The 26211-nt window shown below is 43.3% G+C and overlaps 2 protein-coding genes across 2 annotated transcripts in view; one reads left to right on the plus strand and one right to left on the minus strand.

Annotated features, from left to right (window-relative positions):
• Positions 1 to 15230: 15230 nt before the first annotated feature.
• On the minus strand, positions 15231 to 17223 carry btg4 (B-cell translocation gene 4). Its single transcript, XM_062528730.1, has 4 exons — positions 16767 to 17223; positions 16543 to 16680; positions 15938 to 16226; positions 15231 to 15682 (listed from the first exon to the last, which is right to left on the minus strand). The coding sequence occupies exons 1-4, from the start codon at positions 16937 to 16939 to the stop codon at positions 15473 to 15475; spliced, it is 810 nt and encodes a 269-aa protein (XP_062384714.1). The 5' UTR covers positions 16940 to 17223; the 3' UTR covers positions 15231 to 15472.
• Positions 17224 to 17390: 167 nt separating this feature from the next.
• Positions 17391 to 26211, plus strand: part of trappc9 (trafficking protein particle complex subunit 9) — a gene marked incomplete in the record, with an annotated part of 254163 nt that continues 245342 nt past the window's right edge. The window contains 5 exon segments of the mRNA XM_062528708.1: positions 17391 to 17416; positions 17557 to 17643; positions 18593 to 19195; positions 23490 to 23635; positions 23894 to 24019. Of these exon segments, the coding sequence (XP_062384692.1) occupies positions 18612 to 19195; positions 23490 to 23635; positions 23894 to 24019 (856 nt within the window).

The raw sequence follows: 26211 nt of genomic DNA on the forward strand, positions 1-26211 counted from the left end.
CCATTTTTTTTCTGACCAATATTAGACCCCATAACATTACCACTCACACACCCCGAACCTCCCAAGCACCGCCATATTCTTTTTTTTTTTGTTCTCCACAACCCATTAAATATTGACCTATTAACATATAGAATTATTTAAATTATAATAATGAGAAAGTTATTTTGTTGTAGAAAATACATTTGTTAAGAAATACGGTTAATATGATGCTGTTTAATTCATTTATAAATGGTGCACTGTCACTTTAAGACTCTTACTGGCTCCACTCAGTGCCTGCTATGCCTGCACTCTGACAGTTTACCTTTCAGTAGTGTAGGCCTAACTACTGTTGTCTTTGCGTTTTTCTTTTACGTTTCTTATAAAAAGGAGATATCAGTTGTCACAATGACAAGCCAGCTGGTGCCCTCTCTCCCTTTTATGCACATTCAAACACGTTCACAATTACGTTATGAGTAACGTTATATAGTAGCCTAACATAACGCAAATTAGATTTGCTGCAGAGATTTCAAAGAGTAGCCTATCATCTCTATGTAACATGCTGTTTTGATATTGACATTGTAAATGTAAACGTTCTCTAAGAAGAATGTAAAGCATTAGCCTACTTTATGTTAACCACAACATCGTTGCTGGGAAAAAATAGCGAACAGACAATGATAACCTAGTGCGTGGCCGGCCGGATTTATGAAAAACTAATGCATGCTCGGCGGGCCGCAGTTTGGACACCCCTGATGGCAGTCCCGCAGCCCACAGGTGCAAAACTGAAAGTTTGTTGCGGCCCTCGGTGGGGTGGCGACGGCGTCATACCGTTCTAATCAGGGCACAATTTTCTTCTATCACTCACCACCAGCCAAAGTGGCTAGTAAGGTTTTTTTTTTATACCCGCCAAAATGAATTTTTACCCGCATTTGGCGGGTTGGCGGGTGTTAATTTAGAGCCCTGGTTGCTATGTTTACAGTATGGTAGTGGTTGCTAAGGTAATTAAGATTGTTGCTAGGGTGCTGCTAGGGCTATCACAGTGTTTACTATGCTATTTAAAGTGATTGCCTTTGTGGTTGCTATGTTGACATTATGATAATGGCTGCTAGGTTGACATTATAATGGTGGTTGTCAGGTTGTTGCTTGGCTAAATGAGACGGTTGCCAGGGTGTTGCTAGAGTGATCAGTAATTTCAATACAATATAACAAATGTTACAAAAATGACAAAAGAATAGCAGCCATGTCCTTTAGAAGACCTATTTAATTTTGTTTTAATGAAGTTTGTACATAAAGTGTTGAGAACAGTCGTGCTAATCTGAGAATGGTTGTCATTGTCATTGTTCTCAATACAATATTTCAATACAATATTTTCAATATTTTCATGCACTGCAATTAGTTTCAGAAGTCAACAGGTCATGCAGAACAACCTGATTTATTGTCCTTGTTCAAAATAGGTTACAAGGGTCGCGGTCCTCAAAGTATGCAAAAGCATAGTACAGGTGGTGTCCTTGAGTGCCATCAAGGTTGTTATTCCAGCTGTTATGAGACTGGCGATACGAGACCCAGAGACTCCACTGGCGTCAGGTGCAGTGGACGAACCTGAAGAGCCTAGCAGTGAGACACCAGTCAGATGTGCGTCATCATCATCATCGTCAATCATGTACATCGAGGATGAAAAAGATGTGATGATTCTTAAGCATGGTAACCTGGTGGATATTGTTCCAAAGAATGACACTAGCAGGCTGCCTTCATGGTGTGTAATTGCCCTCAAAGAAACGCCTGTTGTTGAGTTGTCACCAAAGAGGTAGGTTTATAAAAGAATGTAATAATGTCAGTATATATGATACAAAATATGATACTATGACTTTAATATAGTGTATACAGTGTGATTAAGTGTTTTCCTCTGTCTGGAAGGTCTTGCTCATCTGTTGGAGCTGCTTCATTCAGTGGACTCCTGAAAGCTAATTATGGGATATCCGTGGCGAGCATCCGGAACTCTGTTCAGAAGAATCTGAGCAAATTAGATGGAGTCGGCCCTGCAGCCAACTCGAACCACTTAAACCATGCCATCGTTAGAGAGGTTGTTGACATGGTCAATTTCAACATTGCCAAGGCCTGCAAGATGCCGAATGGCGCCAAGGAGACCAAGAGCCATGAGTTGGTTCACATTGTGACTTCTCTGATTGATGCTCATGCCATTTCTGAGACAGGCACCATTTTGGCTGTGGAGGAAAATGAAGAGCTGGACACAGCCTTAGAGTGCACTACTGGAGAAGCTATGACTGCTGTTATCAGTGCCGCAGAAACATGTTTTGATGGAAACAAGAAGGCAAAGTCACTGCTGGCATCGATGAAAAGTGCTCTTAGAATCTTGACTGACAAAAGCACTTCTGTTGAAGATACTCAGCTATGTCTAATAGAGGAAAAGCCTTCAGTAAGCGATAAAGAGATTGCCAGCCAAAAGGCTAACCAGGCTCACAGAGAGATAGTGCAGAAACTTAGCTGTGAAGACTTCCATAGCCAGGCAACAAAGGCCGTCAGCGACGTTCTCAGTGCTGAGATCCGGCCACAAAGCAGTGCGGTACCAAACGATGGTCTGCGTTCTCCCACCCCATCTGTCCAAAGCACTGCCTCTCTGATTGTTGATGCTTTTGTGGCTGACATCATGTCAGCAGTTAGGGCCACTCAAAGCTCGCCCATGTGTGAGAAAGAGGGGGGATCGGCTGCTCAGGGCGGAGACCGTCCACACTTCCTAAAGAACCAGAGAGTCATAGTCACCGGAGGGCTTTATCACAAAGTGCGCGCCATGCTTTGGCACTTTTTCAAGAGTGGAACCTCTTCTGTTCACCAGAGTGAGAAAGTGATGGAGAAGAAGTCGGGAGTGATGGAGGATGCTCACAGCTCCCATGACTCTGTGAAAACAGTGCCCTCCGTTGTTAGTGAGTCCGAGCTGAGGCTCCTTGCTCAAAGTGACCAAGCCCTTTCCGCTGTGAGGGTGTGCCATATGACCCAGAACGAGCTGGACTCTTGCACCATAGATGTTTTGAATAATGTGGCTTTTTCATACCTGCCCAAGTATTCACGAGAACGGGTTTTGAATACACCTGTTCAAGAGTTTGTGGACGGCATCCTCTCCGAAATCGACAACTGGTCATCATCCGGCTCATCACCAACTGACGACACCAAATGTGATGAGCAATTGTCTGGCAGGCCAGCAAGCGCATCTCTTCCATGCCTCTCAAACCTAGGCAGTGAAAAGTGTAAGAGAAGAGCTCTCAAGGCAGCGAGTGATGTGATGCTTACGGCAGTTAGTGGCTGCATTTCTTTGCGCCCATGCTCGCCTGATGGCCCAATGCTCAACAAAGATTTGTCCGAAAATCTGCCAGTGGGCTCCAGATACCAGCTGGAACATGAACAGACCACTCCAGATGTGAATTCTGCAGCCAAACGCATCGTTGATCAGTTCGTAAATGGCATGAGGACTTGTCTTGAAACCCTGCAGTGTGACAATGGGACTCCAAAAGGAGGTTGTTTCACAGGTGTTTCAACAATTTTCCAAAGTGTGGAAGACACCGTGAGAGAGTTTTTCGCCCATGTATCATGCAAGGGCAAAGGCCAAGTTGAACAGCTTGAGGCCCAATCCCTGTGTTCCGAGGTCTCTGCGCACTGTAAGCGTCAAAGTGAGGGCTGCAATGGCTGTGCAAAAGCAGTGACGCGAAAGATGTTGATGCTCTTCACGGCAAAGTCAGTTCCAACTGACTCTTCCAGCTCTGCTGTAGCGTCCGTCGCAGATAGCATTATTCTTGAGCTAGAAACCCAACTGGCCTGTTCTGGCACACGTGATTCTGGTGAGTCCAGCCTTGTGAAATCTGAAATGGCAGACAAACTCTCCAGCGATGAGTTCCACGCTACCGTGACTAGGGAAGTGAGCCAGGTGCTGCTTAAATTAGCGCAAAGTTTTACTGGACCTGTGATGTTGGACGACCCTCTAGGCTTCTCTTCTGCCTCTGATTCCGCTTCCATCGCATCCAGCCTTGTGGGAACCGTTCTAGATGGAGTCCGATGCCTGATGAACTCCCCAGCCCAAGATGCTCTGACTCAAGATTTGAAAGTGTGGTCCGCCACACGTGATATGTACGGTCGCTTGCAGTTGAATCTCAGAGATTTCTTTACGAAGCTGTCAAGCCGCCAAAGGAAGGCTGTGCATTCTGCTTCAGCTAAGGAAGCTATCGGCCAAGTCTTGCTTTGCATTCAGGAGGAGCTCGCAAACTCAAGCGAGTTCCAAAGTTCTGATGACAACGTCAAGGAGATAACGGTCGTCATTGATTCACTGATTGAAGATGTTGGGATGGTGGACCGTCACACTGACCTGGACCAGGATAGGCCTCTCTCCTCCTTATCTGGTACCTCAGAAGGAAGCTGGTCAAACTGGAGTGAGGAGAGCCTTCCTGAAGAGTCTGTGGTCATACCAGAGGTCTCCACTGCAGCCCCCATGGCAGCAGACACATTGGTGGCTGTGAACATTGACCTGAGCGATTTGCCTCAAGATGAGGCTTCTGCGTGTGTACCGCACGAAACCGTAGTGAGCGCTGTGAACAGCATCACCTCGACGCTCGGCTTGCAAAATGAGGAGAGCTCCAGCAGGCCGCCCTCTCAGGGTCATCTGACCTCAGTGTGGAAGAGATTAGAAAAGGCTCTCTCCCAGGGACATATTCAGTCCTCTCAGGACCTGATTGAGGGCGTTTACCAGATTCTCCTGAAGGGTAGACAAACTGTTGCTGCTGCAAAGTCTGCCTCCGACTCTGCTCTTGTTGCCATGAAACAGGCCCAGGATGTACCTCAAGGAGCCATGGTTAGCCAGATCATAGGCATGTTCGCACAGGAGTGTGTGAGGGATTTATTTCTGCCTTGCTTCAAATTGCCCTCGTCATGGAAGTCAGGTGCAAGGGCCCCCCTGAGGTCGGCCGCTGCGTCAGTGTCCTGTCCTGGTGGCCTAAGCTCCATGGCCAGAAACGGAGAGGACCGCGCCGCGGAATCACCATCTCAGATTCTGGCAGAGGTACTGCAGGTTGCCATGAATGCGATGGTCGCTGACGTCATGAATATACTCTCCCTGGCAACGCGTTCGCCCATGGATATGGAAGCTTTTCTGAAGGAGTCTGGTTTACCCGGTTACAATGTTGCCTTCAACACACCAGATTTAGGACTCCTGGACGACAAGAGACATGCAGACAGTCAGGAAGGTTCTACGGACTACTCCAGCCTTGTGTCTGTGCTCATGATCCGCCTGCTGTCAAAGCTACAAAATGAGGATTCACTCTCTGACGATATGCTGGATCAATGCAGAGAACTTATCAACAAGGTGCTCTCTGAGCTCACAGCAGCACTTGGTGTCTCCAAAACTGACTTGTGCCCTGCTGGTGTGAACATTTGCAAAGTATTCAAAGTTATCTACAATAACCTCCTGAGTGAATATGGATCAAAGAACAGTGTCCTGTTGGCCTTGGAGATAAAGGACCCCTCAGTAGAGAAGATTGTTGTGAGATCTTTGATCAGCGAGATTACGACTGATGTGACAAATGATAATGACGCTACACCTAAGAAAGACAAGAGAGGGAGTGGATGCTTTCAGTTCCTTCCAAATATGAAGAAGATTAAGTCTTGCCTGAAGGTAAAATTGACCTTTTTACATTATGTTAAAACACTGTTATGATATGCCACACGCTCAAGATTTGTATAAATAATGATTGACTGCTCTGCCTCTCCGATGATCAGAGAAACAAGTCAGGCAGCCAAAGAAAGGCCAACGCAGATGGAGCCACAGCAATCAGCATCACTGACAAAATTGCCGGTAAGTGTACATTACACACACAGGCTTGTGTCCAAGTGGGAGCACCACATGTCCAAAATGTGAATCTATTCTAATTCATAAATTAATATTTTGTATTGTGTGATCGAAGTAGTAATCTTTTTTTAAATCATACATTCAGAAATTCATCAAGTCACCTTTTCCAACCTGCCTCTTGTTCAGTTTCCCCAGAGTCCTTTGCCTGTTCGGTCTCATTGGATGAGGAGCCATGCATCCCCATTGGCTCACCTGAGAAGAGACGCTCTCTCTTCACCCGCATCAGATCTTTCTTTAAGAGGAGGTCTTCTGCGGTCTCGCCAGTGTAGCTCAAGTAACAACTTGAATGGCCTCAGCTGTGGCGCAACTGGCTGGGGCACCTGCACTGTACATCGGTGACCTGGGTTCGATTCCCGCCCTGCGGCCCTTTCCGGATATCACCCCTGCTCTCTCTCCCATTCACTTCCTGTCACCCTTCACTTCAAAAGGCCCCAAAATCTTTAATCTAAATTTACCTATTTGAACCTCTGTTATTTTTTGCTCCTGTGCATCCCCATTGGCTCACCTGAGAAGAGATGTTCTCTCTTCACCCACATCAGATCTTTCTTTAAGAGGAGGTCCTCTGCGGTCTCGCCAGTGCAGCACAAGTAACAACTTGAACCAACCAAACGGAAAAACTTGAATTTGAATTTATTCTTTTAGAACCTCTGCTATTTTTTGCTCCTGTGCGGCCCCATTGGATGAGGAGCCATGCTCCGCCTCTGGCTCTCCTGAGAGGAGATGCTCTCTCTTCACCCGCATCTTTAAGAGGAGGTCCCATGTGGTCTTGCCAGTGCAGCTCAAATAGACAAACAAAAAACTTGAATTTAATTTTATTCTTTTACTTTTTGAAGCTCTGTTATTTTTTGCTCCTGTGCGGCCCCATTGGCTCACCTGAGAAGAGCTCTCTCTTCACCCGCATCAGATCTTTCTTTAAGAGGAGGTCCTCTGCGGTCTCGCCAGTGCAGCTCAAGTAGCAACTTGAACCAACCAAATGGAAAAACTTGAATTTAAATGTATTCTTTTACTTACTTTGATAGTAGATATTGACAGGAAGTGAATGGAAGGGAGAGCAGGGGTAGGAACCAGAAAGGAACATGGGCCAGGAATTGAACCCGGGTCACTGGCGTGCGGTGCAGGTGCCCCAGCCTGTTGCGCCACAGCTGGGGCCCTGCATCTGATCTTTCTCTCTTTAAGACGAGTGTGGTCTCGCCAGTGCAGCTCAACTAGACAAAAAAAACTTGAATTTAAATGTATTCTTTTACTTTTTTAACCTTCTCAAGAGGACAAATAAGTCAATAAAACTCAATAAACTATTCATGCATTCAACTGTGTCTCGTTGTCTTTTTTTTCCTCTGAAGTTCAAGTAGAAGTTTAAGCAAGTCAAGTCAAGTTTATTTATACAGTTTAGCGCATTTCATACACAGAGGTCATTCAATGTGCTTACATAAACAAAAACCAAACAGTAATAGCAGATGTGCAGTGTCATGTTTAGTAAGTAAGTAAGTAATGTAATGTAATATTTATTCATAAAGCACATTTACAACAGTTCACATTGACCAAAGTGCTGTACATAGTATAATAAAAAAGGTAAAGAAATAAAATGAAATAATATACAATAAAATGAAATAAAATAATAAGTAAAGTAAATAAATAACAATACTGAATAAAAATTACACATAAAACACAAAAACATCAAATTAAGGGGGAGAGAAAGCAAGGGTGTAAAGGTGGGTTTTGAGCCTTGATTTAAAAGTGGAAATGAAGGGGGCATCATCACATATTTGTGGTGGCCGCAACAGCAAAGGCCCAGACAGCTTTTTGTTATAATCGGGAGTGGTGGATATGTAGAAGACCCTAAGGGAACAGAACACTGGTACTGAAAAAACAATTAAACACAAAGAAAATTCATCATTTGAGATTATACTGAGCATTAATAGATTTGCATAACTAGTATATATTTCAATTGTTTGTGAACGTTTACCTGCTGTGAGCATCCATTTAGAAATGAATGTAGAATTCTAGAAATCCTGGATCTTATCATTAGTAGGCTAGCTGCTAGGCTAGTTAACCGTTACCGTACCCACTAGACAGCATAGCCTACCCAACTTGTCTGACACGTCCCAGGTTGTCAGAATGCCTGTGTAAACTAAGTTTGTGAACTTTTCGGTTACATATAATATTTATCAGACTAACGTGACATCAACACCAATTTAGTTTTACATTTCTACTAGATAATGCACTTACCATGATCACAAAGACAGCAGTCTTGCCCTCTCTGCTTGTCCGATAGAGAGATGTCCCGTTTAGAGAGTGTTCTGTTCGGTTAGGCGCGTCTGATCTGCGCAGCTCCCGCAGATCCGGCCCACACCCGCCGGGCGGACCATGGAGCGGACTCAGTTAATTTGTGGCGCTTCTGGTCTGAGCAGCTGCCCCGGATCGGCGCCGCACCCGCCGGACGGACTGTCACAGTCAGAAGCTACACACAAGTCTGGCGCAAAGTTGGTGCAGATCCGCATACCGAGTGCGAATCCTACGCGGATCTGCTGATTCGAAAACGGATCCGGCCCAAATGTAAATGCTGTCTGGGTCATTAATTGAAGTGTAAATAAGTCATTCAGCTGAGTTATTTCTGTGTGTATTTTGTGTTGAGATAACTTTAACGAGTCAAGTAAACTATACTCATTTTATTCACCTAATTTCAACTTGAGTAAAATCAAAGTCTTTTTAAAGCAAGTCACGTCACTCGGCAGCCATATTGGCCATGGGGTCGGGCAGCGACTTTGACCGGAACAAGACCAGGCTCTATCTAAATGAATGGGGAGAGAGCTGGATGTCCGTGTTCCGAGGTGTAAGAGACATAAAAATCACATGTTTGAAATCGCGATGAAAATCTGACTAAAATCGCTGAAAAGGTTTGGTGGTTTTGTATCAAATTAACGCTTTAAAAGCCTTTTTCTTACTGGTAATTTTGGACTGCGCATGCTCTGTTCTTCACGACGCAGCTTTCAAAAAGCGTGACCGCCAAGGATCGGTCAAATGATTGGAGCAACGGCACTGGAAGAGGCGGGACGTGCAAACCATAGCCAACCGGTGTAAACAACCGCCATCTTTCGCGTTACGAAGTTACCCCATGCTTTTCAATGGGCGATTTTTCCAGTGCAGTGTCTCCTCATATATAAGTGTCTCTGGTAAAATACGTCATGGCTCAGACTGAGAGTGTTGGCACCCATGTTAAAGTTGACTAAAAAGAGGAAAAATCATCTTTTGGAAATTCATCTTAATAGTAATAAAAGTAGGAAATATCCAACCTTTAAGGACACCAACTTTCTTTGTGAATTAATAATGTATAAAGAAATGTTCTTCCCAAAATGCTGGGGTCATAGGCCTACATATTGGCACCCCTATGTAACCCTATGGGAATTTAACACAAAGGCAGATTTTTATTTCTAAAGGCCACTTATTTCATGGTTGGCACATCTTTCATGGACTCTTGCTTTAAGCACGTGCCACAGATTCTCAATGGAGTTGAGGTCTCGTCTCAATCTTGTCTCACTGTACTGATGAATAAGCATGTCTGAGCAGCTAGAGAGCAGGAGTTTTGTGTTTTGTAATCCTTTGTATAATAGGCCTCTGTAGCCCGTGAACAGAAACTGACAGAGAGACATGGTTCGATGTCTACTTTCCACAAGAAGACGACATTTCGCTGGCAAGTCCATCTAGTAAGTTTTCTTTTTTAATATCAGACTTGCTAATGTGCTAGCAGAAGTTTAAGCTAGCTGTTTAATAATATGCTTAAAACAAACCCGTTGCAAAAAAAACATTCTATGATCTGTTTGTGATTGTCAAACGGTTTGTATTTTGATGATATTGAAGACAAAAACTGTTCTTGTTTTTTTTTGGTTCAGTTTTTTGAATGGGTTCGTTACTTGCAGTTAGAACTAGCATCTACTGCTAATACATCAAGGTTGCTATTTTTAAAATATTAAGAAGGCTCACAATGGCACGTTGCTTGTAGTATTATACTGTACATGAACCCGAGCATTATTTGTGTACTAAGAGTTTGCTGAAAATACTCGTTTGCTGAAAATACTCGTTTGCTTGGCAAGAATAGCATGCATGTCAGCATCTCCACTAAAGTAAAGTCAAGTACTTGTTGCTGAGCTACAGATAGATACACATTAGTTCTCCTTGCCTCAACTTCCACTAAAATCAATGGAAGTGAGTGGCGCGTACTTTCGGGGGAAAAAAATAGACAATTTATCTAAAATTAATTTTACCCGTTGCGAATTGAACGCTTGAGGTATGCCATTTTACTTAGTGAACCCAATTTAATGGCAGTTATTTGCTGGAGCATTTGGAGAGGTTTTGGAGACAATGCGTAAAAGTCGCGAAGAAATAGTAGGCACATGACTCGCTTGGCTAAATTGCGGTGCAATGTAGTCTTTCAACTTTTTTGGCTGAATTTAAATGAATAGTTTTTATAGTTCAGTCCTTGGGAATTGTATCCTCATATAGTAAACCGTAAACAGCACCGCTTTAATTCAGACCATACTGTGCAATTGTCACCATGTCACTGATTATGGTTGCCTCCGCCTTCAGCTGAACATGGACGTTTCGGGAATTCTCAGAAATACTTAGCACTAGACAGACGTTCCCTCATTAGATAAACAAACAAACAAACAACAACAACAAAAAAATAATAATACTACCGATACTAATTCCCACATGTAAAAAATGTGCTATAGCGTAATGAGCGCATTAGAATATTTGGCGTTAATAATTGCGCATGCCTTGTGCTAGCTTGATTTATTTGACGGCCATTTTTTTTTTAATCAAGTAATTAGATCAAATACAAGTTGATTATTAACACATAACTGAATATTGTATTTGTGTCTGTCAATTCTTGGAGGGAAAGAGATGAGAGTTAAAATTGAGATTGTAAATTCAGATTTTTTTATTACTATTATTTCTCCCACATTATTTAGACAGATCCACATAGTGGTTGCCATAAGCCTGAACACCTGAGCTGAGCCCCAAGCCAGGACCCAGGACAATGGGGAACACAGTCAGCTGCTGCTTTCGTGCCAATCCTGGCGATCGCAAGGAGGAGGGGCAGCGGCTGCAAAATGAGGGCATCAAGCAAGACGTGGCACCAGGTCAGGCAGCAGATTCTGTGGGAAAGGGCATTCTCCCACATGAAAAAGAGGTAGCTGCAGGACTGGTGTCAGACCAAGATTGCGCCCTCTAAATATGTCGATGAGGTGACCGGAGAGGGAGACCCGCCCAGGGAGCCTCCTGCGTCAGCAGTTGTCTCCAATCTGCATGCGAGCGCACCTTCTGCTGTGGACAACAGCATCTTCTTGTATCAACAAGAATTGGCTGCAGGTCTGGTGTCACAAGTGTTGGCAGATGCCACTGAGCTTGTGGCCTCCAACTACATTGGCAAGGCTCAGAATGTGTCAGCTGAGACTATTCTGCCGATGACACCCGTGAGGGAGGAGGTATTTAATGCCACCCCTCCATTAGGACCATCTAATAGAGGAGGCTTCCTCAAAGATGGTGAGTTCCAGTCTGGCTGAGAGTGTGCCAGCTAACAATGGCAGAGATGGGACTCCGAAGGGCGTTAACGTCAGAGAGGAGCTCTGCAATGGTGACAACAGGAACAGCACCCTCCCCTCAGTTCCAGCTGAAAAAGCTGTACGGGCTGAAATTAGGTAAGCGGCACCTGTTGACTGCTGATGGCACAAATAAATGGTACCAAAATACAAGTGTGATTTTGTAAAAGGTCTTTAATTCCACAGATTATGCAATTCAGAGACATGCGGACACAATTTGAGTGTTAATTGATTCTCAACATCTGTATATTGTATATTGGCAGGACGTACTGTAGGATATATTGTTTTTTCTATGAATTGCCACCTAAGCAAGTTCTATGGCCTGGTCAGTCAATAAGAATTGTCATGGTCGGCCTTATATTCAAAGGAGAGAGCCATTATTTTTGTACCTTTCTGCTCTCTTACCTCTTGCATATTAACTGAATTCCTTCATCATTGCAGAAAATACTCAGGTAACCTTGGTGAGTGGATAAAACCACTGTCTGTCTGTGCACAGAGGCTCTACTGCTGATGACCTGGAGACTGTTGATGATGTAAGGCTTTCCCAAGAGGAGCCTAACACCATCATACCAGCTGTAAAGCTGGAGGACCGGCTGGTCCAGAATTCCTCGGCTGAGGGGGTGGTCAACAAGGCTCTGAAGGGGTTTTCCCTGGTCAGTGAGATTGACGCCCACCTGGACAGGTGTGGACGCCAGTCGCTGCTAGACTCGTCCAAAGCCCTGGATGATGAACAGGATGACCCTCTGCACCGCAGTGAGGATGAGCGGCTGCTTACCTCCGCCACGCTTGTTGCCACAGGTTTCCCCTCCGTTAATGTGAAGCTTGCTGAGGCTATCTCGCAGCATAGGAGTGACAGCGGTCACTCGTTCAGCATGGAGGGACAGCGTCCTGACAGTGGCCTTCATCTCAGCTCTGCTCCCACTGACGCTTCTGCAAGGTGAGGCCGGAAACGTTTGATTGCCCCAGTTCTACAATAGAACTTCTGGTGTGCATAATACATTGGGTTAAGTGGAGCAGGTGAGAAGGCTCAAGGAGACCTTTGCTGTTCTTGTTGTTGTTATTGACCCATTGGCCCAATCCCAATGTCAGCCCTAAAGACTAAGAACTAAAGACTCACAGACTTAATTGATCTCAGGTGCTAAGTGAGTGAGTGTGTGAGGCCACATAGGCTCAGATAAGTATTTGGGATTGGGACAGCACTTCGCGAGATCACATGTACCTTGGCGATGTTTACTAACAAAGACGTTGCTAACATTTGCACCATGCACGTGTGTCGTGCGTGCTGTTGTTTACCTTAATTTCCGGATTTTTCTATGATCTCCGCGGTAAACGTCACAACACTTTGAACTGTGGGTAATTCCCTTAGGTTAAGTCTGCACCGATGCAGACTCACGGAAAGGGCTCGGTAAGTGTCTACTCAAACCCTCCCGCCCGTTGTAATTCGACATTGGGACAGCCCTAAGCACTTACGAATTTCGCGAGAACGCGCACCAAAGTCCGTGAGTTCGTGAGTCCGGACATTGGGATTGGGCCATTGACTGCCAGATAAGATGGTGTATCAAAGTCAGTTGTGACGTAGCCTACTAATGGCTGTTGTCTTCATTTCTGTGTTGTAGGTGGAGATGTGTCTCCTGGGTCACACACTGCGCCACAGCATCAAGGTTTACCGCCTGTACATGGCCAAGATGAAGGAGTTCGTAATCACTCACTACCTGGATGATCACGTTCAGGACTGGCCCTCTGTCTACCTGGTAACTTAAAATGGCCACCATTATGACGTGGCAGTTTGCAACCCCGTCTGTCCTCAGGAGGACTTTTCTTACGGTCCTCACTGATTGGCCAAGCAGCTATTTTGTTGCAGATTGATTGTTGACCCAAGTGACCAAGGTCCAATCATGGCCAACTCGGGACACTATTTTACTCCACTCATGTTATTTCAATACACCATTTTCTCAGCATCAGATTTGCGACTGTATTGTGGTTTCTTGGTCTGAAAGATTTCCTTTGGAAGGTTTATACATCTCATCTTTTAAGATATAAGGCAATAAGATGAAGCAATCAGACTGCTTTGGCTTGGAATCCATTTGAATGACACTGACTTTTCTAACATTAAAGGAACCGTATGTAGGAAATGTATTTCAAATAATCATAAAATGACCCTGATATATCACTAGACATTTAGAAATCATGCTAATTTCAAATACTTATATCACTGACAACAGTAGTCCGGCCAAGATATTGTCATTTAAAAGTGGAGTTGCAGCCCTCAACTGATGTTGATGTTGTAATGTTGTGTTTTGGTTTGATGCGCTGCCCTACACTTATCTACGAATCACGAAGTCAGTAGTATTTCGCCATCCGGGTTGCCAGCTATGCTAGTTACCACCATAGACAGCTGCAGCTACAAACGTGTCAGATAAAAAATGTCTAACGTTATGGAACCTAAAAGACCTTGTTATGAATCCGAAATACGTCTAAATAAAACAAGGATTTAGGAGATTGAGACGGCTGAAAACGGAGAAGAATTTGAAGACAGACGTGTTGTTAATTTGCTCCTGGACAGGTAAAGATTCATCAGTTTGGCTATTACTTGTAGGCTACTGTAAATGGACATTTTAAATAGCCTATTCATGACAGTTTAACAAATTATGCATGTTTGTGCAAACTAAAGTAACGTTATGTTGGCCATATGGAGGAGGTGGGTCATTGAATTGAAAAGGTAGGCTAATGGTTTGGGAAATAAAAGCAACTAGTAGGCCTAGTCATTGCTAACGTTAGCAATGCATTATCAGAGTTTGTTTCTCTGTCAATATGCTGAGGAAAACAGCGCTTGCCATTGAAAGCTAGCAGCCTACGTTCCTGCTGCAGCTAGCTGGCAACCGCGACTCAGAGGGGAGGGGGAGGCGATACACCGCTCTACAGTATTTTGAAAGTAATTGCAGTACTCGTTTTGGCCAAAATCCTACATACGGTTCCTTTAATTAGCTTTGTCACAGAAATTGGTATGGTTACTCAATGGTGTTTTTTGCCCCCAACGGCACCTTCCAGGCAGCACAGCCTAAAAGGCACTACTTTTACCCTATTCCTAACCTTAACCTCCTTAACCCTCATCCTACCCTGCCTTGAAGGCAGCACTGCCTGGACAGCACCATTGAGGGCAAATACCAAAGACCACTTACATGTAGCAGACACTTTTTTTTTTTCAAATTTACCATTTTCACACACTCAGTTGAAAAACAAAGCTTGGTAAATGAGAGATCACTGCTATGAATGCAACATGGGTAATGTGAATGTACATCAGATTACATTAACCAAAGGTTACCAACATGTGGCACTTTTGTTAGCAAAAACTCTGACAGCTACATCTACAAGTACTTCTAAAATTCAAGTTTAAGTAAACCATCTGCAGAAACAAGTATTACACAAAAATACATGTGCTAATGTTATAAACTATGATGTGCCATACAGATACAGGACAAATTGAATGCAAAGGTAGCTACCATGAGTTAACGTCTAACTGCTAATGTTCCCGTAGTTTTCTAGCTGTCTGTTAACTGAACACGGTCATCTCATTTTAGTTATGACATTGGGTTTCAGACACATGAGTAATGAGTTCTTGTAAAGTTTTATTAGAACTAATAGGGTTACAGCATGACCTTGCCAAGAATTGATGCGTTTGCTCACCATTGTTGGCAGTGGTCTTCCATGCTTCTCTGAATTCAAGCAGCAGCCACAAAAAAAAGGACTAGGAGTTTGAGAAATGTTAAAGATTTTATTTATTTTTTTCCCTCATTCACATGTACAGTACAAGTCATTAAAACACGTAAAATAATTTCATAAAACACTTATATTAAAAATGTTCCACAACAATGACTAAGAGACTAAAGTGCTCATTAGTTTTGCTGACACTGCAGAAATTGGCTTTGTAAAAGCCCTTTCAAATAACTGAACAACAAAGGACTGAGTTCGACAAATATTTTGCAGGTTCTAGCTGTTAGGACCTATTCTTACTAACCCAGTGATACTTGTCCACTCGTGGCCCTGAAAAAGCAAAGGAAGGCCGGTAATTTTTGAAAGACTTGTGCTGTGGAAATGGGCCATTGGCAGAGTTGTTGTGTGGTTGATAACCATCCCCAGGATAAGGTTTCCTTTTCGGGTAAGGGTTCCACGACTGAGGAGGTGGAGCAAATTCACTGAACTGCAACTAAAGAATTGAAAACAATTACACATTCATCTGATGCAGTTAGTTCATCAGTAATGCAGTTGCAAGTCAATTTTGGAAGCATGCACGCAGAGATCAAAGTATTTCTCAAAGCGGTTATTATCCATTTTCAAATAGCCTCTCACATGCAATTTCTGGCAACGTGCCTGAACGTACGCCCCTGACATACACTAAATACAGCCCAACTCTGCACCAGACATAATGGGCATTCATAATGCCAAATGTTTCCAAATGTACCTGATAAACACTGTTGGGGTTGCTGACAGTGGGGATGGTCTTCTGTTCTGGAGCAGACAAGCAACTACTATTACTGCTACTGTTGATGCTGCTGCTGCTGCTGCTGCTAATGGTACTGCTGATGCCACTACTGTTGCTTATGCTGTCCCCTTCTTCATCAGAGGAAGTTCCAGAGTGGTAATCGGAGGACGCCCTCTCCACAGCATTGTTTATTCGGCGTGAGAAGTCCCCATCACATTTTTGCCCCTCCAGTTGAGTTACACAGAATGGACTGCCTTTCTCACCATACCTTTTGAACAAATACAAGTTTAAATAACATTTGCAAAAGTCCAGCATGACTTTCCACTAAACCTAATCATACTGGAGCACACCTGAATAGTTTAAACACCACAAAATCCTGGTCTTAGGCTACTGGAGTCTCACAATAGAATATAATTGTGGTCAACAAATTCAACAAACCAGTAACAGAATGTAGGACTACGTTAGATGAAAAGAACATAACTCCAATGTATTTCTGGCAAATTCCAGACATCAATACCAGAGACAACAGATATGAACCTTTAAACGAAAAGGTTAGCCAAAATTAAATTAAAGTAGCCACTCACCTGCAAGAAACTTCTCCTGGGTCTACCCAAATGGTCATCTCTGAAGGGAGTCCCAAGTCCTCATAATCCATGTCACTTTGACTGCAAGCTCGTTCAAGATCTGGATCTCGAACTTGTAGTTTATTCACCCGGAGACATCTTCAAAAAAACAAAAAGAATCATGATGGAATCAGTGGGCAATTACCATTTTTGTAGGCCTATACAGCAAAACCAGTTAAGAATACCTGAATGCTTGACCCTTCAATGGATTGCTTGGATACCAATGGTTTTTGAATTTCTCAAAAAGAACTGAAGTAAGAGAAACAGCAAATTTATCCCTGGCAATTCGATCCAGTTTACCATATTTCTGTGCTAGCCTCGCAATAAAGAAAACAGTTGCTGCAATTTCTTCCTTCATTTCTTGTTGGGAAAAAATAAGATAAAATGCTTCTATTTGTGTAACTAGTCCTCTTGTTATGGCATAAAACTCAATATAATTAAAAAACAAACAAAAACAAAAAAAACCCCAACCAAACAAACAAAAACACAACTCCTAATAAATGGGACAAATTACACTACAGCCTATGCCTTCCTAGAGTTCCTACATGGACCAAATTGAGTTTTTTGTAGATAGGCTACTGATGTTGATATCAATTACATCTGCCGTCGCCAAAGGCTTTCAAATATCATTTCACACTTCCAATCACGGTATAGATTCTGCAGGTAAGCACACTGAATCCTTTTAAAGACAGTTAGGCGCTTTCTAATTAACCTATTCCTGGAAACAGGTGTAGGTTAATTGGTGACGTCATGCCCCCGTTTGTCATCGCCCCACTGATCGGGGGAAGGGGGGCAATGCCCCCTTGACAGTGAAAAATTAGACTGTTTTTTTTAAGTATATGAATATACCTTTGTCCATGGGCTGTAGGCATAGATAGTAAAAGGCCTACAATAAGTTAAACAGGCTCTCTTGTAGTAGGCCTACTCATTCAGTGACATGTTGGCCTATTCTGCATTTCCCCTCCTTCACCGCAGGTGGTGCTCTGAGTTGTAATTCAATAAGCTGCCGTCATTTTACCGAGGAAGAAGAGATCTTCCCAGCTGTGTTTTCAAAAACAGAATGTAAGTAGCTACCAGAAGAACAGCATTTATTCCATTACGTAGATAAACGCATTGGAAATACAATAAACAGAATATCTGACTGTTTCAGATAATGTGACTGTGTTAATGCCTTACAAAGAAATCGACCTATCTGATTACGACAGAAAGATGGCTTGCTCTGACTGACTGAAATGCGTAAGCTGTCTTGCGAGACACCTGTCCATCTATGACATGTTGGGAAACTAGTGAGATTGTTAAAAGATAAGTTCTCCACAAACCGGCTTTCCGTTCATTGTTTTAGGATAGTTGTTGTTCAGATGATAATTTAACTGCTCACGAGCACAGCCGTTTCGTGTGCGGAACTAGCAGTATGCTAACAACTCTACCTAGCTAACTACAGGTCTCGATAGCTAGCTTGTGACACTTCCACAGGCTTGAACTCCTTGTTTGGACCCCCGAAATAGGTACACTACCTTCGTATTTGACACTTTTGACAAAGCACACTAGCTAACAGCAGGCCAAGTGGACGACGTAGTCAGTGAGACCGTGCAAGGGAGGATGGCTGCAGTTTCTTAGGTAGAAAATATGCTCTGTGAAACCTGAGTGATTGTGTAGTAGCCTAGTAGGCATACTTTTAATTGAATTTGAATGTATGAACTCAATAGCAAATACCATGTTTGGGTTGTATGTTACCTCCTGTGACAATGCACTCACAGCTTGACTCGACCAGAGACACACTGTAAGAAATCATTTTGCTCACTGGACTATGGTATAATGCAAAATGGGTCCACATGTATGAATTGAAGTCTCATGGTTTTTCTGTTTTGACAGGCACACTCTGTTTATAGTAAACTTTTAGCTTACAGTTTAGTCCACTTGTAGTCTACCTGGACTTGTCCAGTCTACCTGCAGTCAACCTCTAACGGCCTATTTATTTAGCTGTTTTCTCCTACTCTTGTCTTCCTCTCAGTGACCCTCCATGAGAAACCATGAGCGTCCCAGACTACATGCAGTGCGCTGAGGACCACCAGACGGTGCTGGTGGTGGTGCAGCCGGTGGGCATCGTGCCCGAGGAGCAGTTCTTCCGCATCTACAAGCGCATCGCCAGCGTGTGCCAGGTGAGCGTGCGCGACTCGCAGCGCCAGCTCTACATCCGCTACCGCCACCACTACCCGCCCGAGAACAACGAGTGGGGCGACTTCCAGACGCACCGCAAGGTGGTGGGCCTCGTGTCCGTCACCACCTGCGCCACGCCCAAGGAGTGGCCGCAGACGTCCGACCGCTTCCACGGGCAGAAGGAGGTGTACGGCGCCACGCTGTACGACTCGCGCCTGCTGGTGTTCGGCCTTCAGGGCGAGATCGCAGAGCAGCAGCGCACCGACGTGGCCTTCTACCCCAGCTACGACGACTGCCCAGACGTGGAGCGCCGGGTGGAGGACTTTGTGGAGTCCATCTTCATCGTGCTCGAGTCCAAGCGGCTGGACCGTGCCACGGACAAGTCTGGAGACAAGATTCCGCTCCTCTGTGTGCCATTTGAGAAGAAGGACTTTGTGGGTTTGGACACAGACAGCAGGTGAGTGGGCATGTGTTGTGTGACTTTTGGAATAGACATTAATTCTCCATGTGGTTGTCAAAAGGGAGTTTTCAGGCAGGTATACGGTTGATAAATTATTGGGAGACAAGGGTCTGAATAGTGTGTCAATATTTGCCATAACCACTGTGAAATATGTCGCATTGGATGGTATTAAACAAAGTCGCTGGAAGGTTAAAGATACAAGAGCTATAATGTGTGGGACAAACCCAATGCTTTGTGTGTGTTTTTGTTGGGGTCAGATACTCATGACATGAACCTCGCTTAGGAATGACCTTGCCTGTTTTTCTCTCCTGTGTCATGATTTGTGTTGTTTTATTTCTGTTTCTGTTGTTTTCTGTTCTTTGTTGTTTTTCACCTGGGTTTGCCTTGGTTTATTTATCTTCTCTTCTGTTTTTCAACCATACTGTCCTGTGAGTTTGTTGTTGGGTGTGAAAAGGTGAGACGTTGGTTTTGTATGTTGCTTTTTAGTTTCACCCTGGCCAATCCCATCAGCTTCTGACCCTTCTCCTCCTCCTTCTCCTTCTCCTCCTCCTCCTGTGTACTACTTAGATTCCTTTTTTGAAGACAAGAAAGCCCTTGAGGAAATCTTATCTTGATCAGTTAGGTTTTTTTTTTTTTTTTTTTTAACTTCCTATAAGTATACTTTGTTGCACTGGAATGCCTATATGATGCTGTTACTGTGGTAGGTAGTCATAGGAAGTTTGACCATTCAGGATGTTTTGTTAGTCATTGTGACTAAATTGTCTTTTAACGTCAGAACTCCCAAAGTCAATCTTTGCTTTTACTTGACCTTTCTTACAGAAAACTTGTGCATTTAATGGTGGTAGGGCAAAAGATTGAGAACAGAACAGAAATGGTTACAGTGAGGATATTACACTAGTAGAGTAGATATTACACTTACAAAGTATGTCACACATATCTTTTTCTTGACCTGAGTTTGGAGTAGGAGTTGGTGGTTGTGAATGGCAGTGAGTTTGCCAGCCTGTTGCAAGGCCAGTATTGTCTATAATTCTGGCTCCACTTTGGATTTGGGAGACTTGGAGGGTCAAGTGTCTATTCTGCCTTTGATTGTAATGATCCAGAATTGTTAGTCCAGTATTGAACATAAGTACATGGATTTCACATGAGGATTCATGGACATGACCACAGCTTTAGCCAGGCTGATCATTGCTCTCATCAGTGATGACATGAATTTGGGATATGACATCCATGAACTTATCTGAGGAGGGTCACCAAGCAACCAGTCTTTAACTTTAGGCTAGATTTCATGGGAAGAATTTAGGAAGCCCCCTTTAGGAAAACAAAGTTTCTAATTGGCAATTCAAAACTATTCTGTCCATGTAAAACGTGTTCATATTATACGTTGATAAATTTGGTTCAGTTCGTAGCCTTACTCTGTTACTTTCCATGTTAGTTTAACTGTGGAACATTATTTCAGATTAGGATTTTATGAATAAGAGGCATGTAAAATCTGTTCTTTTGTCTTTAAATTGTTTACATTTGCTGTGTGATGTTTCTATCAGGAGACACTTGACCGCCCCCCAGTTAGACCGTGAGCCAGGGCCTCAAATTATGGAAACCGTTACCGAAAAGGTGGCAAAGGCTACCATACCTTTTCTGAAAGCCTGGAATCTCAGCTTTTCAATGATGTATGATGGCCATCTGACAAGAGTAGCTGTTTTGAGTTATGACACATAATGTAAACTAAGGTTAAAGAAATAATGTGTATAAATCAAGCAGAACACTGGAATATTTTATTTTGTTATGTTTGGTATCATTTTAAAGGGGAGACTCTGAGCTTTCATTTAAATCCTTTTGTGAACATTTTGGATAAGTACAGCCAACCCTGGAGCTCTTCAAACCTTTAATCACACACATTTCCCTACCATTTTTTGTCTTTTAATCCTGTGGCACCTGGGAGCATCAGAGAAACAAAATCCAAACACTGAAATACTGGCATGACCCTAAGGATTCAGGAAATGTATCATTTATATTATCTGATTTGGAGGGGGTGATTTACAGTCTTGTATCAGAGATGGCGTTTTTTCAAAGACATAAACAGTAGTGTACTATTACCCTTGGCTAATTTGTTGATAAGTCGAGTTGAAAGTCTGAGGTAAATATATTTTAGATAATAATTATTGATACAGATAATTTTGAAAAAGTTGTTATTCAGCATTCTCAGCATTTTTAGATAGTTAAAAAGGTCCTTAATACATATCCACTAAATATCATTTATATCAGGTCCCCACTTTCTTTGAATTTAGCCTACATAAAAAAAATGAATGCCTTGTTCTCAGGCAAGAAAATACACGTATACACAGGCTGCGATACTGTAAGTGCATTTGCAGGCCATGGTAAAGTGTCAGCCCTAAAACATTTTCAGCAGAATGAATCTTCTGTGAGACCTTTCAGAAGGTTGGGGCAGACTGGGCAATGTCACCTGAGTTGTATGCAGCCTTAAAGGAGTTCACATGTCAAATGTACAGCTCCAAGTCCAGAATCACCAACATCAATGAAATGAAGTATGCACTTTTTTTGTGCAAAGAAAGGCATAGAATCCTGGCAGTTAACTCCATGCTCGGATTCTCTCAGGAAGCACGGTCTCAGAGCTAACTATCAAGGTGCTATCTGGAGAAGATGCCTCGAGAACAACCCTGAAGTTCCTTCCCCAGTTGAGCATGGGTGGTCTAGACTGGACCAAGATGGTGACTTACAGCTCTCCATAGACTGGTTCAATGTCTCCATTGGTCCACAAGCAGTACTTGAGTTTCTGTCCTGCTCATGCAAGAGGGACTGTGTCACTCCTCATGTCAGTGTGTTGCACTGTATAACAACTTTTTCAAAATGATCTGTATCAATAATTATTATTTCAAATATATTTACCTCAGACTTTCAACTCGACATACAGTAATTTCCCGCATATAAGCCGCATTGTGTATAAGCGGCAGGACAGTGTTTTATGCAAGTTATTAGAGACAAAACCATATTAACACCATATTAACTGCCCCCCTGTATTAACCTCATGGCTGAAGAAATTTTGCAAAATCAATGTATAAGCCGCGGCTAATAGTCGGGAAATTACAGGTATCAACAAATTAACCTTAAGGGTAATAGTACACTACTGTTTATGTCTTTGAAAAAACGCCATGTCTGATATAAGACGGAAAATCATCCCCTCCAAATCAGATAATATGGGTAAATGATACATTTTCTGAATCCATATGCCAGTATTTCAGTGTTTGAATTTTGTTTCTCTGATGCTCCCAGGTGCCACAGGATTAAAAGACAAAAGATGGCAGGGAAATGGCAGGAAAATGTGTGTGATTAAAGGTTTGAAGAGCTCCAGGGTTGGCTGTACTTATCCAAAATGTTCACAAAAGGATTTAAATGAAAGCTCAGAGTCTCCCCTTTAAAATGATACCAAACATAACAAAATAAAATATTTCAGTGTTCTGCTTGATTTATACGCATTATTTCTTCAACCTTAGTTTACATTATGCATCATAACTCAAAACAGCTACTTTTGTCAGATGGCCATCATACATCATTGAAAAGCTGGGATCCCAGGCTATCAGAAAAGGTATGGTAGCCTTTGCCACTTTTTCGGTAACGACCAACCCCTCTGGCTCACGGACTAAGTCTCTCAGGTGCCAGTGATGCCTCTCAGAGGGACTTATGCCCCAGAGCTCTCTCCCTCCTTCCATTCACCAACATGTCCTCTTTTATTCTTTTCCTCTTTTCATCCTGTTGTTGTTGTTGTTGTTGTTGTTTTTATTTGTGACCGACAAATGTAGAGGTTAGGCTTTTCTCCTTGTTTGGCGGCTGCCCTTCACTAGGACGCCTGTGTTTGCCTGTGCTCCCCTTGTTCCTTTGCTATTGAATTGCTCGACTGATTGGATTGCCTTTAGTTTACAGAGCCCGCTGTGGCGACCTGGAGCTGGTAAGATAAGGCCATCTAGCAGCAGGGAGCCAGTCGATAGCTTTTTATTTCCAGAAACTGATAACAGATGAAGCCGTCCCATGGGCTCTTTTTACATTTTAAATCAAGTCTCAATCAAGTAAATCAAGTTTTTTTTTTTCTCCCCATTTAAAATGTCAAAACCTCACATGCACCAATACATTCAATGCTGTTCATGTATTAAAGAAGGGTTGATCATATTAAGGGAATGTTTTGACTTTGTTACTGACGGATTTCCCTCCTCCTCCTCCTCCGTCTTCCTCTCCCTTCATCCCTTCATCCCTTCATCCCTCTGCCCTCGCCACTCCCTAGGCACTATAAGAAGCGCTGCCAGGGGCGCATGAGGAAGCACGTGGGGGACCTGTGTTTGCAGGCGGGCATGTTGCAGGACGCCCTGGTGCACTACCACATGGCTGTGGAGCTGTTGCGCTCCGTCAACGACTTCCTGTGGCTGGGAGGTAAGACAGCAGAACACCTAGGAGAGTGTGTGTGTGTGCGTGTGTGTGTGCGACTGTGCGCCTGTGTCTGTGCGTGTGTGTGTGGTTCTCCATCCAACTTGAATGCAATCATATCACTATGTTGTGTTTACTATTGTGAAATATTTTTGTTTGCGTTGTGTTTTAAAACTGTTTTGTACAGCCAGTTCATGCTCTGTTGCAGTTGCTCAGTGTTGTGTGTGTGAGAGGCTGTGGCATTTTATGTTTTTGCGTCTCCAGCGGCGTTAGAGGGCCTGTGCTCCGCATCAGTCATATTCCACTACCCTGGAGGCACCGCCGGGAAAACAGCCGGCAGGAAGCCCAGTGTCTCCCAGGCAGCAGACTCTGGAAAGAGGCACAGACCAGGTAAGGGAGGGGCGGTGGGGGTCTGTAACCGTTTGCATGCCCACCAGGTGAGTGCATATATGTGATCTCTGTGTGGACTCTAGCCAGGTGAGAGTGGGTGGACCGATCCACCGGTGTGGAGCGACATACATCACCCCATGGGTGGAGAACCTGAGAAAGGACAGAGACTCATTAGCCCTTTTCAGACAGATTTTGCGCACATTTTGCGATAATTGTTCAGTGATATCGGGCTCTTTAAATACACTTAATACTTCCCTTGATCATCACTGACAAGTGCAGATTTTTTCCGCGATTGCTGTTAACATAGCAGCTGTGGCGGCAACATTACGGAAACATGACTAGGTCGGCAGCAGGAAAAGTTCCGACAGTAGATATGCGGACATATGCATTCAGACAGCACAACGGGAAAAAAACTACTGTAAAATGTCCGTGAACATTGCGTAAATACACGTCTGTCTGAAAGGGGCTATTATGTAACATGGGTAGACACAGACTAAGTGATCTAGCTAGCTGATGTTTTGGAGCCACACACTGTTCTTGAAGAAACAACTAATTTGCTCTCAGTACAGGCAGTGGAAAGATGTGGCCATGCCATTCCAGGCTGTATATTGGTACTGCTATTCAGAAATTTCATAAGTACACAGATCACAGAATCAATACAGCTGTGTATAGGAGACTGTTCTTTTGGGAACCATTGCAAGAGCCAAACAACAGCGCTTCGTTTGTTCCAGAAGCTGCAAAATGATCATATTTCTTTGTCTTCACATCACATGAGGCATGAAATGGTTTAGGCGGAGTCCAGATTTTCTATTTATGGCAGATAAACAGATGACAAGAGAAGCATTGAAACTTTTGCTTTATCGTCAGTACCACTGATGCTGTGTCCCATGTTCACACCTGTGCATTCTGACTGTGCCCAGTTCAACTGTCAACATGGTTTGACAGATGGTTTGCAGTTTCCATCGCCGGCTTCCTTCAGTGATGACTTATGACCACGACAACAACAATATTGATGACATGACGATGTTACTATCTCTACAAGTGACATGAGTGTGTGTGTGTGTGTGTGTGTGTGTGTGTGTGTGTGTGTCCCAGGCTTGGCTTTAGGTTAATACAGACCAGCTGCTTGCGCGTGTGCCTTTGCCCCTGGTCACTAACCTCCCCTGCTCATAGATTTGCTGCTCATTCAACCCATGCTAGCAAAGCTTGAAGCATGAGCTAGTCCAAGCCTCTCTACATTATGTGGATATGAAGGGGTTTCCAGTTGATTCGCTTAATACTAATACTGATTCGAACCCCATCATCAAGACTTTGTTATTGATATAGATGTAAAGAAGGGCATGATGCTAATTCATAAAGTGCAGAAATGTGAATAGTACTGACAGCACCACTAACCACCATGAATGCAGTTTGGGAAACGTTTTACCATCAGATTAATCAACATAGTACATTTTGACATGGGTGTGTTTTAATTTATCGCGGTTTTGCTCCAATTTCAGGATTCTTAATACTAACTGCTTTGTTTCTATAATAGAATGATTTAGAGCTTATTCTTATCATTCTAAGTTGTGGATGCCAAACTAATGTGTATGTGTGCCTAGAAAATATGATGTCCAGTGTGCATAAAGCTTGCATGCTTACTTAACAGCGTTGTGTGAATCCTAACAGTGGTCTTAACATGTCTGGGGATGGTGGACTGACCTCTACGTGCTGCTGCAGTCTGATGACCTGCAGATTTCAAATGGCCGCTCTCCGTAGTCCTGTAGCACTCCTGAAAACTGGCTGCTTAGTTATATGGCTATAGATGTGAATGAATATAGACTTCACAATGACCTGCTGTGGATCTTGATCTACATTTACCGTAATTTCCCGACTATTAGCCGCGGCTTATACATTGATTTAGCAAAATTTCCTCAGCTATGAGCTTAATACAGGGGGGCAGTTAATATGGTGTGAATATGGTTTTGTTTCTTTTAATTTGCATAAAACACTGTCCTGCGGCTTATACACAATGCGGTTTATATGCGGGAAATTACTGTACTCAAATCACATTTTCTCAAAATTTCTAGAACTCTCTAATCACATGAGCGTAGAATCAGGTTCTGTCCAGAACAATGGAATTCTTACTGTGCTGCCTACATGTATGTCCAATCACACCCCAAACAAGCGAATGTTACCCTGGACATCTGCCT

The sequence above is a fragment of the Sardina pilchardus genome, chromosome 24, assembly GCF_963854185.1.
Source record: "Sardina pilchardus chromosome 24, fSarPil1.1, whole genome shotgun sequence".
In the NCBI taxonomy this organism is placed as follows: Eukaryota; Metazoa; Chordata; class Actinopteri; order Clupeiformes; family Clupeidae; genus Sardina; species Sardina pilchardus.

Excerpts from the sequence above, each read along its gene's own strand:
- btg4 (XM_062528730.1), bottom strand. The coding sequence starts at position 16,939 with ATGAAGGAAGAAATTGCAGCAACTGTTTTCTTTATTGCGAGGCTAGCA. Across the intron at positions 16,681-16,766 it reads TTGAAGGGTCAAGCATTCAG|ATGTCTCCGGGTGAATAAAC; the intron begins GTATTCTTAACT and ends GTTTTTTTGAAG. Across the intron at positions 15,683-15,937 it reads ACCCCAACAGTGTTTATCAG|TTGCAGTTCAGTGAATTTGC; the intron begins GTACATTTGGAA and ends TCAATTCTTTAG.